This window comes from Pollicipes pollicipes, unplaced genomic scaffold (assembly GCF_011947565.3).
Source record: "Pollicipes pollicipes isolate AB1234 unplaced genomic scaffold, Ppol_2.1 Scaffold_5724;HRSCAF=6776_pilon_pilon_pilon, whole genome shotgun sequence".
In the NCBI taxonomy this organism is placed as follows: domain Eukaryota; kingdom Metazoa; phylum Arthropoda; class Thecostraca; order Pollicipedomorpha; family Pollicipedidae; genus Pollicipes; species Pollicipes pollicipes.
In genome coordinates this window covers 18,055,416-18,067,670 of record NW_023596746.1, presented here as the reverse complement: position 1 = coordinate 18,067,670, position 12,255 = coordinate 18,055,416, and the positions used below count along the sequence as shown (strand labels likewise).

The following is a 12,255-nucleotide window of genomic DNA, read 5'->3' as shown; positions in this document are numbered from 1 at the left end:
AGCATGTTTATCAACGAAGTATCTCTAGCCCTTAATTGACAAACACATTCTTACACAACCCTGGTGTCAATAGGTGGAAGGCCGTGAGTACCACATATGTAATTGTGGCGCTGTGGTCGTGTCTTTGCAGTGTCTACATTATGAATGTATTTTATGTGTACCAAAGCAATAAAAGGGTTTTTCTTACTTTCATTAGCTATGCATTATTCGTCTTCTCCATACTCAACTATTTTGTGGATAGTAATGCACGATTTTCATCTTTACAAACTCAAAACTTGGTTAGTGGTCCATTAATACTTCCCTGATGATGAGATAGAACCTCGACACATGAGAATGCACAGATTGACGAATACATGAGCAATTTTACACGAACCATCTTTGATCTAAATAGTAATGCTAAGTCAAAGGCCCGGAAACTGCAACGATACATGAAAAACATCGTCAATGCTAAGTCGGCGGTTGTTTTAGATCAAACACAAAAAGGGATTCTGTCGAGTTGTGCCAGTATATATATATATATATATATATATATATATATATATATACACATATATACATACATATATATGTATATATATATATATACATATATATATGTATATATATGTATATATATATATATATATATATATATATATATATATACACATGTCCATGCATGGAAGACCAAAGTCTTTTACGCAGATATGAAAGCAAGAATAGATCAAAACAACTGCACTCAACCAGGAGGCCATACACAACCTTCCAAGTTGCGGTCGATCATATATATATATATATATATATATATATATATATATGCATGGAAGTCCAAAATCTCTTACCCAGATATGCAAGCAGGAATAGATCAAAACAACTGCATTCAACCAGGGGGCCATATACATCCTTCCAAGTTGCGGTCGATCACATTTGGTATACTTCTGTGTTTAGTCGGAAGTTGTGCTTGTCCTAAATCCGTAAAATGACCTCGCAGTCTTTAAGCGGCACAGATAGTTGCTGTAGCATTGGTCGTAGCTTGTAATGCTGAAACAGGAGAGAACCCACATCGAATCAGTAGCAAGTGTCTGTAGTGCCATGTACACTGATACAGCACATTCCTGAGACCTTTGTCGGTGATTCCAGGGTCAAGAGGAAAAAGACTAGGTGAGAGCGGTCTTGCTCGGATTCTCAGAACCCTTTTGTCTTCACGCTGTTACTTATGGTAGGTTGAATCTTATCAGCATCTTTCTGAGAACGTGTACTTGGGCTCTGTGTGCGATAACAAGACGTACGGTCAGGTTTTGATATATCGGCATCAAAATGTGCACACGTATTGCGTTAAGAGTCATTTGAAGCTCAAATGTGTATTCGTGACACACAAACAAAGTGACTGTACCAAGATAGTGCTGTGCCTTTCGTGTCGGTTGACTCTCGCACGGCATCATTTAAAGTGTACATGCGTTTGTACCAATTCATTTTGTTTATATATTCCAAAAACTTCGCGCACTTATTTTATTCTGTTTGTTAACTGACGATGTATACAATTCTGATCGAAAACTGTGCAATTGACATCACTATTCCTTGCAGGCTGACTTCGTCCAGTGCGATTTTGTGGGAGTGGTTATTTGACGCATGCAACACGTATGCAACACCGATGCGTAAGGTCAGTCATTGAAAAGTGTCCTTAAAAAAGAGTAAAATGGCCCTAACCACTGGCATTTGGGCCTTGTCCGCCCCACCCTAAACTAATATCATTTGAAACTGGTCGTCCCGTACGCATGATACCCCGCCAAATCAGCATCACTGCAGTGCGGGATTGGGCGGTCGTCCTCCTGTTCGTCAGGTAGCGTTATTTCGTGCGTTGTGAGCCGTGACGTGAAGTCGGAGAGCCGGACGAAAACATAGGGCTTATGTTGTTTATCTCCATATTCCAAAGATGCCGGAGCGCACTTTGCAGTCGCGCTGTAGGCGGCTGATTATGTTCATCTTCCAGAAGCTGAAAATGTGAACCACAAATCAGGGAAGGGGACCGCGGGCCTTTGAAAGTCATGTCGAAACGTTCCACCATCTCAGCTAATGAAGGTTTGACATCTCAGCGTCTTGCTGTTGGCATTTATTATTATTTCATGTCGTTATCATGTCATGCTTTGGATGGCGTTCGTGATTATACTGAGAAGAATATTCACACCTTTTTTATTTTTACGATTCGGCGCCGAAAACACCACCATTTTCCTTATTTAATCAAACGATTACACCATGAAGTCGGGAAAATGTATTCTTATCTGGGAATCGAAGATGATAAGAAGTGTAATAGATGCTTATTAATAAAAACGACTAGGATAATCGTACACCTTGTGGTAGCATTATCCTCTACAATAATATGGTAATCGCTGTACGATGTAGCAAACCTACACCACAAGAGCAAATTACAACCACCGGTATGATCCCAATTGTCATTATAATCCTATCTGCCAGTATAAAAACATTGTTTCCTGCTCCGAAGTTGATGCCGGTATATTTTGACTTCATGATGATATTGATTCGTTCATTGATCCTGAATGGATGTTATGGCTAGTCTCAAGAGCAAATTTTGTCATTAAAAAATGGCATATTTTTGCGTCTGTCTGAGACATTGTTGCCATACACTGTTTTGGGGAAAGTTTGAAAATCGTGAAAATTTTACATTTTTCTCCGAGCCACGGGATTTTCTCAGCACCCCAGATGTGGGTTAGATTGAGGAAAAACATTGAATAATTTGAAGTTTGAAAATTTTATTGTCGGCAAGTCCTACTGGAGGTATCATACGTATTGATCACTCAGAATATAGACAATGCATTACGCGACCAGCTGAAGGATTAATGATGAATTAGCGTATACACTTGGGTGTGAGGCGCCAATAGCCCATGCAGTTGACGTTCCCTCAAAACCTAACAACCGGACTAGGTTGTGCGCACCTACACCTACACGCGGTGCCTTTCCGACGTGCGAGGTCGAAGAGACGTTTCCGCAGTATTCCTCGTCGTTAATTGTGGAGTTTAATGCGCGCTGGTAAACGAACGGAGGTGTGTTTTTGCACGGACTGCCATATTTCAGGCCGAACATGGCGCGAGCCGGAGCCGCGACCAATACTCTGCCCTTCTTATGAAGCTCCTGGAAACCTTTCGGTCTCCTAAAAAGTGCATTCTTACCGTCCGCTTTTTTATATGTACGCCGACATTTCTTTCGAAGAGGGTCTCTTCGTCACACATAGGAAAATGTGTCCCATTTTGTTTTACATCTGAGCAGCCCCACTTTCTTCCCAGCCTTTCCAAGGCTCGGAAGAACGCAAGGCAAGGCTTTGTCAATGGGTGGGCCTTTGCTCACCCAGTTGAGCTGACCAGTGTCATTGGCCTGCGTTGATTTGAATACATATACATGCATGCACACACACACACACACACACACACATATATATATATATATATATATATATATATATATATATATATATATTGATGTAAAATTACATTTTCGTCCATAGCCTTTGCATTGTTTTAATATCATGTGATGTGTAAGAGAAACGGCTTCAGCAATAAGAGAAGATTGGTTCCGAAGTATGATTCTGGCTAGGTTTCCATCAGTGACGATCAGACGATCCAGATTCTGAACTGCACCCTGTAACCACTCGCTCACAACAACCACCCTGTGCCGGCGGCGTTTCCTTTTGCTACCAACGGCCACATGAGAGATATGAATATAATTACATGCTGTTTTCACACCAAGCAGGATCCCCCGGAACGAAGACCGAGAAAGGGGAACAGATTGCAAAATGGCACCTCATGTAAAACAATTGTGAAAATAATTCATTGAGACATTCACAAATTGTGGGTTGGATGGATGACAGTGGGAAAACCCCCTTGCAATTCGTGCTACCTGTAACACCGGTTTACAAATTAAAGCCATGGGCATTTTCTATTTAGTGCATAGATAGGTTCATGGAAAGAGACGGATTCAAGATCGCGTCAGATCTGCTTTTTAATACCGGGTGGCCGGCTAGAACCTTTCGTCCGGGGGGTCAGTTCGACCCCCTGAGATCTCGGGAACTCAGAAGCTAGAAACACCAAATCTACAGTGTATTTATCTGTACCTAAACTCACTTAGTTCAAAGTTTGAGGTTCCTAGGTCGTGACCTTCGGGTCAAATTAGGTCAAACAAGGTCAAATTCCAGGGTGGTCTCTAAAATGCCCCAGAACTCAGATTGCTGTTTCAAAGCAAAAGTCGCATGCTCATTTAAGGTCAGTGACCTCTTTTGACCTTTTGAAGGCCATGATGACCAAAAGCATATGAGACTTCTCTGAGTTTTGCATTGGAATGAGCGACAAAGATTACGGTAGGCAGCATGTTCCTAAAAACAAAATGTTGACCTGGGTCGTTTTAGGTCAATGACCCATTATGACCTATAAGAAGCCTATGGAAGATGTATAATGCGGTTCCCGCTATCGATAAATTCAGAATGAGCACCAAAAGCTATCCCACACAGCAGGCCCTAGAGTGGTAAAACAGGTTGGTTTTGGCCTTGGTCTAGCCTTCATACCTGACCCTAGGTCAACTTTATTTTCTCATTAAATATTTGTGTTGCCTGAGAAAGCATCTCAGATATGTATGGCTTCGTTTAACCCTCCATTGTTGTATCAGATTGAACGATTCCCTAGAAATTGACATCGCTGAAACCATGGCCTGACTTTGACCTGTTATAGTTCGGCGACCTTACAAGTTGCGTCCAAATTTTGATACTAAGCAATCCGTTATTTAGTTATCTACAGCTATGCAAAACTTGGCGTGGCTGCACCGCGTCGTTCGGAAACCACTCTGGAAAAACAAACCTTCGGAGGGGTCAATTTGACCCCCACCGCCACCCTACCGCGTGTTAAAATGCTCCATCGCTGCCGGTGCTATCGCATAACGCAATAACCGCATTGCTGCAGGCCCTTGAAAACTAATTGTCATTGGCTTTATCGACAGTGATGTTTGAATTACTTTTGCTTTCTGACAGCAAACCAGAAAAAAGTCAACAAAACAGCTACGCTTTAATCAACCTTTTTCGCGAACGTCGGCTTCACTGATTGAGACGGGGGTGTGCACCGAACCCGTCGGCTCTCACTTCGTCACTCACTGAGAGATGGACACGTGCACCGCACCCGTCGGCTCTCACTTCAGCACTCACTGAGAGACGGGCACGTGCACCGCACCCGTCGGCTCTCACATCAGCACTCACTGAGAGATGGACACGTGCACCGCACCCGTCGGCTCTCACTTCAGCACTCACTGAGAGATGGGCACGTGCACCGCACCCGTCGGCTCTCACTTCAGCACTCACTGAGAGATGGACACGTGCGCCGCACCCGTCGGCTCTCACATCAGCACTCACTGAGAGATGGACACGTGCACCGCACCCGTCGGCTCTCACTTCAGCACTCACTGAGAGATGGGCACGTGCACCGCACCCGTCGGCTCTCACTTCAGCGCTCACTGAGAGATGGGCACGTGCACCGCACCCGTCGGCTCTCACTTCAGCACTCACTGAGAGACGGGCACGTGCACCGCACCCGTCGGCTCTCACTTCAGTACGCATTGAGAGATGGGCACGTGCACCGCACCCGTCGGCTCTCACTTCAGCACTCACTGAGAGACGGGCACGTGCACCGCACCCGTCGGCTCTCACTTCAGCACTCACTGAGAGATGGACACGTGCACCGCACCCGTCGGCTCTCACTTCAGCACTCACTGAGAGACGGGCACGTGCACCGCACCCGTCGGCTCTCACTTCGTCACTCACTGAGAGATGGACATGTGCACCGCACCCGTCGGCTCTCACTTCAGCACTCACTGAGAGACGGGCACGTGCACCGCACCCGTCGGCTCTCACATCAGCACTCACTGAGAGACGGGCACGTGCACCTCCCCTGTCGGCTCTCACTTCGTCACTCACTGAGAGGCTTAAGATTTTTGCACTTAGCACTTCGACTCCGGTGACAGTTGGTGTAGCCAGTAAAATCACGCCCTAGTTACACTCCGCAGTAAATGCCCCCCCCCCCCCCGCCCCCCTCCAGCTCTCCCTAGTTATCTGTGTTATCATTCAAGTGAACTCTTTGATATGGCTTTGCTGCGTATATGTCAGGAGTGGGTGGCATGTGTCACAATGAGCAGACTTCCACGGTATCACGCAGTGTCCATGCAAGTATGAGACTTCTCCAGGAGATGACATTGTACGTGACGGGTTTCTTCTGGACAATCAGGACCAGCAAGGCACCGCATCATGACCAACAAGGCACCGCATCATGACCAACAAGGCACCACATCATGACCAACAAGGCACCACATCATGACCAACAAGGCACCACATCATGACCAACAAGGCACCGCATCATGACCAACAAGGCACCACATTATGACCAACAAGGCACCGCATCATGACCAACAATGCCCAGAGCTGGTGCGCTTCTGATGTGACGCGCGTTGCACGCCATCATCTCTATGCGTGCGTCAGGTCCCTCTGATCTCTAGACAGCTAAGAGCCACAACTGATCTCCTTCGCCCTGCCCGCGCCCGAAGCCGGCCGGTGACGCCGCTGCTGCGGACGCCGGCCGGCGCCTCCGACCAGCCCGCAGCAGAGGGCGGCCGGTCAGTTCGTCCGCTCTCCGCCGCGCGGCGCCGCCGTCGCCGCCGGCCGGCCCGGTCAGTGGCGGTGCGTCGGCCGCGGCGGATGGCTGGTGTGTGGACGGCGTGTGTCCCGGCTCCCGCCCCCGCCTCCTGAGGTGCGGGCCATGGGCCAGAATGAGCAGATATGCCGGCGCAGCGTTGCTCTGCGCGTGTGGCCTACTCGCCGGGACACTGACTGCGCTCGACGCCAAAGGTGAGGGAGGCGGCGCCCGGACTGGCTCGCAGCTTGTCTGCCGACCGCTGGCCGGCAGGCGGAGCTACGACGGCGAACTATGGCCGAATTTGTCTTGGGAACGTCGGGTGGCCAATGAACCAGGCTGCAGCAGCTGCTGGCTGAAAAAGTCGGATCCTGCTACAAGCGTTATCAATGCCTCGTCACGACGCGGATGGTTGAACAGCTCGAGGTTGGTGCATAAAAGGTACAATTGCCTCCCATGAACAGGCGTGTTTTAAAACCCGCCAGCATTTTGACGTGCAGAAACTTACAGACTGCATGTGTGGCTATATAATGTTGAGTAAAACCAAGAAAGCCGCGTTTATATCATAAGTCATCTGGAACCATCCGAATCAAACGCCTCTTCCTTGTTTTTCTCTTCGGCCAACAGACATCACTTCTGATCTGCGACACGATACGCTTGGGGTTTACGTCAGGATGTTGCCGTAAGGATCTCCTTTCAGCTCGTGCAAGATCATATCATTCTAGTCATATCTTGTCAAAGTTCCAAAATAAAGAGAAACGAATGGTTCGTCCGCCTCACCCCACAAAAGTACAGGCTCGCGAGTGAAACACGTGTAAACATCCCTAAAATAGACATCCTTCGCTCAGTAAGACATTTTGCTACACGTCTTTTTTGTTACACTTTTCTCACGTTTTGTACGTTTTGTATGATGTCATTTACTTCTGGTGTGATTATCATATCCGGCACATTGGCCTTACTGAAAAATGCGGTATCTGCTAGGTGTCCGTTCTTATGCATTTCAGTCATCTTTGACTTTGTCGCTACCGTGTGTACTATTTTGATCCTATTCATTCACCCTGTCATCCTTTAGTGTGTTTTCTGGTGTGCTTTGAGGCGGGTACCGACATGCTTGGGGTTTGTAACTAACGGAGGAATAAGTGGGACGTGCTGCCATGAATCTGTTCCTGATAAATGTCCCAATAAAAGCACAGCCTAACTGTGCTAAACAGGATTTAGTGACTAATCGCAAGCATGAGAGACGAATTCTTATCCACGGATGTTCCGAACCCTGCCGAATCGGCAGTGGAGTCCCACAGTGACTGCGTAGCAGCTGTTCAGGGCGCCGACACGTCCTGGCTACAGCGTTCACACTCGGTGAACGACCTGAGGCAAGTTATGAAGTCCATTAGAGAAGCGAAGCCACTTTCACCTTTTCCTCAAATGGAGTCCCATTTACAAACAGTGGTAAATTGGGCGAGAGCAGATGAGAAAATAATCCGCCGTGAGCCACTACTCGTCAAAGTTTGTCGCCGTCGTAATGACGAGCCTCCGGGCGGAATGGTCGCGGCTCCGCCTCCGGGTGGAATGCTCGCGGCTCTACCTCCAGGCGGAATGGTCGCGACTCTGCCTCCGGGTGGAATGGTCGCGGCTCTGCCTCCAGAGGGAATGGTCGCGGCTCTGCCTCCCGGGTGGAATGGTCGCGGCTCTGCCTCCAGAGGAATGGTCGCGGCTCTGCCTCCAGAGGGAATGGTCGCGGCTCTGCCTCCAGAGGGAATGGTCGCGGCTCTGCCTCCAGAGGGAATGGTCGCGGCTCTGCCTCCAGAGGGAATGGTCGCGGCTCTGCCTCCAGAGGGAATGGTCGCGGCTCTGCCTCCCGGGTGGAATGGTCACGGCTCTGCCTCCAGAGGGAATGGTCGCGGCTCTGCCTCCCGGGTGGAATGGTCGCGGTTCTGCCTCCAGAAGAAATGGTCGCGGCTCTCTCTCCAGAGGGAATGGTCGCGGCTCTGCCTCCAGAGGGAATGGTCGCGGCTCTGCCTCCAGAGGGAATAGTCGCGGCTCTGCCTCCAGAGGGAATGGTCGTGGCTCTATCTCCAAAGGGAATGGTCGCGGCTCTGCCTCCGGGTGGAATGGTCGCGGCTCTGCCTCCAGAGGGAATGGTCGCGGCTCTGCCTCCCGGATGGAATGGTCGCGGCTCTGCCTCCAGAGGGAATGGTCGCGGCTCTGCCTCCAGAGGGAATGGTCGCGGCTCTGCCTCCAGAGGGAATGGTCGCGGCTCTGCCTCCCGGATGGAATGGTCGCGGCTCTGCCTCCAGAGGGAATGGTCGCGGCTCTCTCTCCAGAGGGAATGGTCGCGGCTCTGCCTCCAGAGGGAATGGTCGCGGCTCTGCCTCCAGAGGGAATAGTCGCGGCTCTGCCTCCAGAGGGAATGGTCGTGGCTCTATCTCCAGAGGGAATGGTCGCGGCTCTGCCTCCAGAGGGAATGGTCGCAGCTCTGCCTCCGGGTGGAATGGTCACGGCTCTGCCTCCGGGCGGAATGGTCGCGGTTCTGCCTCCAGAAGAAATGGTCGCGGCTCTCTCTCCAGAGGGAATGGTCGCGGCTCTGCCTCCAGAGGGAATAGTCGCGGCTCTCGGCGTCCGGCGTGATCTCTGTATGCCAACCGCTCGGCCAAATACCGCGCTGTTTTGAGCTACCTGCCAGACAGGCGTTCGGCCCGTGCGTCACGCAGTGGGGAGGGGGGTTCTCACGCGCTCACGGCATCACGTCACAAGCCTCTGTCACGTGTCATGCCGCCGTGTCAACGGATGTGGCGAAAAGGTTATATTAAAAAATTATGATGACTCATTCTGCATTCAGAATGCGCCGTAGAGGAGGCGTGATCTATCTGAAAGAAAGATGTGTCATAGTAATTGGAAACAAAACTGAATGAATCTGCGATTTTGATTGTAAAAAATTGTTAACTACCGGTTATGAAGGACAAGCAAGCGAGAAAAAAATGTTGTGAAGAAAAGCTAGCTACGAATCACTCCCAAGCGATTTGGTGAGCCTGTATCCTGCGGGTATGCGACGTTCCAACAATTTATGAAGTAGAAAAGATCCGACGCTGCGCCGGGCTGCCAGACTTACTGCTCGTAAGCGGTGCGATGCGCATGCTGGTCGTCTAGTCGTGCAAAATAGAAAAATTTGTCTGATGCTTCTTATATCCGACACCTTATTTTGAGCTTAGAAATGAATTAAGTTTGTGCTATTATGCTGCGGGTGGCGTAAAATCAGGAAACGGTCGCGTTGTTTTGTGAATGCCACGTCTGAACGTGAATGGACGTGACATTTTGTTTTGGCACTCGTGACTGGACGAAAAGCTGCGGGTAGCTGGTGACATCCTTTAATGAGCATTATTGTTATGTCAACGTTAGTCCGAACGCATCGATTGCGTGTGTGTCTGGGATCAGCACCCACGCCAAGCTGATCTGAGCTGATTTCGACCCCCGTCCTAATACTGTGGCAGCCCCGGATCTCTACGCTCATGAGCCGTGTGCCGTGAGGTTCTCTTCTGTGACGTTTGTTAGACTGATGTGCGATGCCCTTCCGGCAAGCCTGCCAGCTCGCTGAGTGGTCGCTGAAGGGTTCACCATGCCCTGAAGCATAGCTTCATGCCGTCCTGACCGCAGACACGACACAGAATATCTCGGCTGATGACCTGCGGTATCGGCCAACCGAGAAAGCTAAACTGCGCAATAACATCCTTGGCAGGTCCCGTAGGCAATACGAGACCACCTTGCACGCGAACTTCTCCGCTGGAATTGTGTGCCTTTGGAGTATCAGCCACCTGCGATGTTCGTCTCGCCAATGTGACGCTTGAAGCACCTCCTGCGCGTTTTGTGCGCTTCCATGTCTGATCTCTTTTCTGGCTTTTCTGGCCGTCCACGGCAGAGCGCAGGTGGCGTCGCAGTGAGCTGCACACTGAAGCCCTGCATGCCACTTGTATCTGTATCTGAGTCTGCGCGCTCTGTGACGCTTTCCGGTGCTCTTCCCGCCGTGCTGCCCGGACTCTCCCTGTTCGTCCCAGCAGAACGCGGTCAGCGGAGCAGTGACGCGGCACGCACCGACAGTGTGTGTCTCTACATCCGCGTGTGTCCATGTGTGCGGGCCACACTAACCCATTCTGACGCTCCGGCAGCGCCCGGCTGGCGGGGCAATGACCCGGCACTGTCGTCTGTCTGTATATGTGCCCCTGTGTGCCCTGCCCTGACGCTGGTCGGCCTGTCCCCTACAGAGTGCGGTCGGCGGAGCGGTGACCCGACACTGTCTATGATCCTGTGTGCCCTGCCCTGACGCTGGTCGGCCTGTCCCCTGCAGAGTGCCGCCGGCGGAGCGGTGACCCGACACTGTCTATGATCCTGTATGCTCTGCCCTGACGCTGGTCGGCCTGTCCCCTACAGAGTGCGGCCGGCGGAGCAGTGATCCGACACTGTCTATGATCCTGTATGCTCTGCCCTGACGCTGGTCGGCCTGTCCCCTACAGAGTGCGGCCGGCGGAGCGGTGACCATCGCTCGCAGCGGATCGTGGGCGGAGAGCGGGCGGTACACGGCGAGTGGCCCTGGCAGGTGTCGCTGCACCAGCGGAACCCGCACACGGGCCAGCTGCTGAGCCAGCACTGCGGCGGCACCCTGATCGGCCCCAGCTGGGTGCTCACCGCCGCGCACTGCATCGTCGAGTCAGTACCTGGGTTGCGAGCTCAGTACCTGGGCAGTACCTGGGCAGTACCTGGGCAGTAGGCACATTGAACTGGATTTTACCCACGTGAGCGCTACGGTCTGTCGGGTACTGGTGTGGCTTCCCATGATTCCTGCGATGACGAGCCTGGACACTGCCGCTGGGGTCAGGAGGAGGGGAGGAGAGCCGCCGGCGCGGGTCCGGCCGCGGAGCCGGACCCCGGTGCCTGCCGGATTCTGCGGTCGCGCTCTCCGCTCGGTTTGTACCTGATTCATAGTCTGGCAACGGTTTCATTAACTCGCGCCAGTACAGTGGCCGTGTCGTTGTGGATTACGTGAGTAATACCAGCGCGGAACTTGCATAATTAAGCACCTTCGCCGAGATGCTTTCACATGGCACACAGCACCGCAGCTCTTCTTCCACATACCGCACAATACCACAGTGCCTCTGCTACATGACGCACAGCATCAGTGTCTCTTCCATCTTACGCAAAACACTACGGTGCTTCCCCCACCAAAACGCACAGCACCACAGTGCTCTTTCCACCCCCCTGCATAACGCCACAATGCTTTTCCCACACAGCGCGTCGTAGCCATTGTCACGCGGTATCATGAGACAGGGACTTTTATAATTCCAGACATGAAATGGCATTGGCGGGGCAATGAAATGAAATGGCGGAAAATGGCATTCACAGGGGCAAAACCCATCGCTTGTCATCAGGCCTAGACGGCAACGGTCCCAGCAACCGGCTTTTAGAAAACAACAAATGTGCCCCTCAGTCATCACATGGGCCGGACGAAGGCTTTTTATTTATGAATAGGACCGCAGGACTTTTTCCACACCCTTTTGTTAGTTGTCACTTAACTTTTATTTGATCTATGACCCAATTGCCCTGACTGCGCTGATGC

General features: G+C 50.9%; 1 protein-coding gene across 1 annotated transcript; it reads left to right on the top strand.

The window, feature by feature from the left end:
• The first annotated feature begins 6,708 nt into the window (after window positions 1-6,708).
• On the top strand, window positions 6,709-11,409 carry LOC119102760 (serine protease 27-like). Its single transcript, XM_037226215.1, has 2 exons — window positions 6,709-6,868; window positions 11,156-11,409. The coding sequence occupies exons 1-2, from the start codon at window positions 6,790-6,792 to the stop codon at window positions 11,407-11,409; spliced, it is 333 nt and encodes a 110-aa protein (XP_037082110.1). The 5' UTR covers window positions 6,709-6,789.
• The last annotated feature ends 846 nt before the right edge of the window (window positions 11,410-12,255 follow it).

Excerpts from the sequence above, each read along its gene's own strand:
- LOC119102760 (XM_037226215.1), top strand. The coding sequence starts at position 6,790 with ATGAGCAGATATGCCGGCGCAGCGTTGCTCTGCGCGTGTGGCCTACTC. Across the intron at positions 6,869-11,155 it reads GACTGCGCTCGACGCCAAAG|AGTGCGGCCGGCGGAGCGGT; the intron begins GTGAGGGAGGCG and ends TGTCCCCTACAG.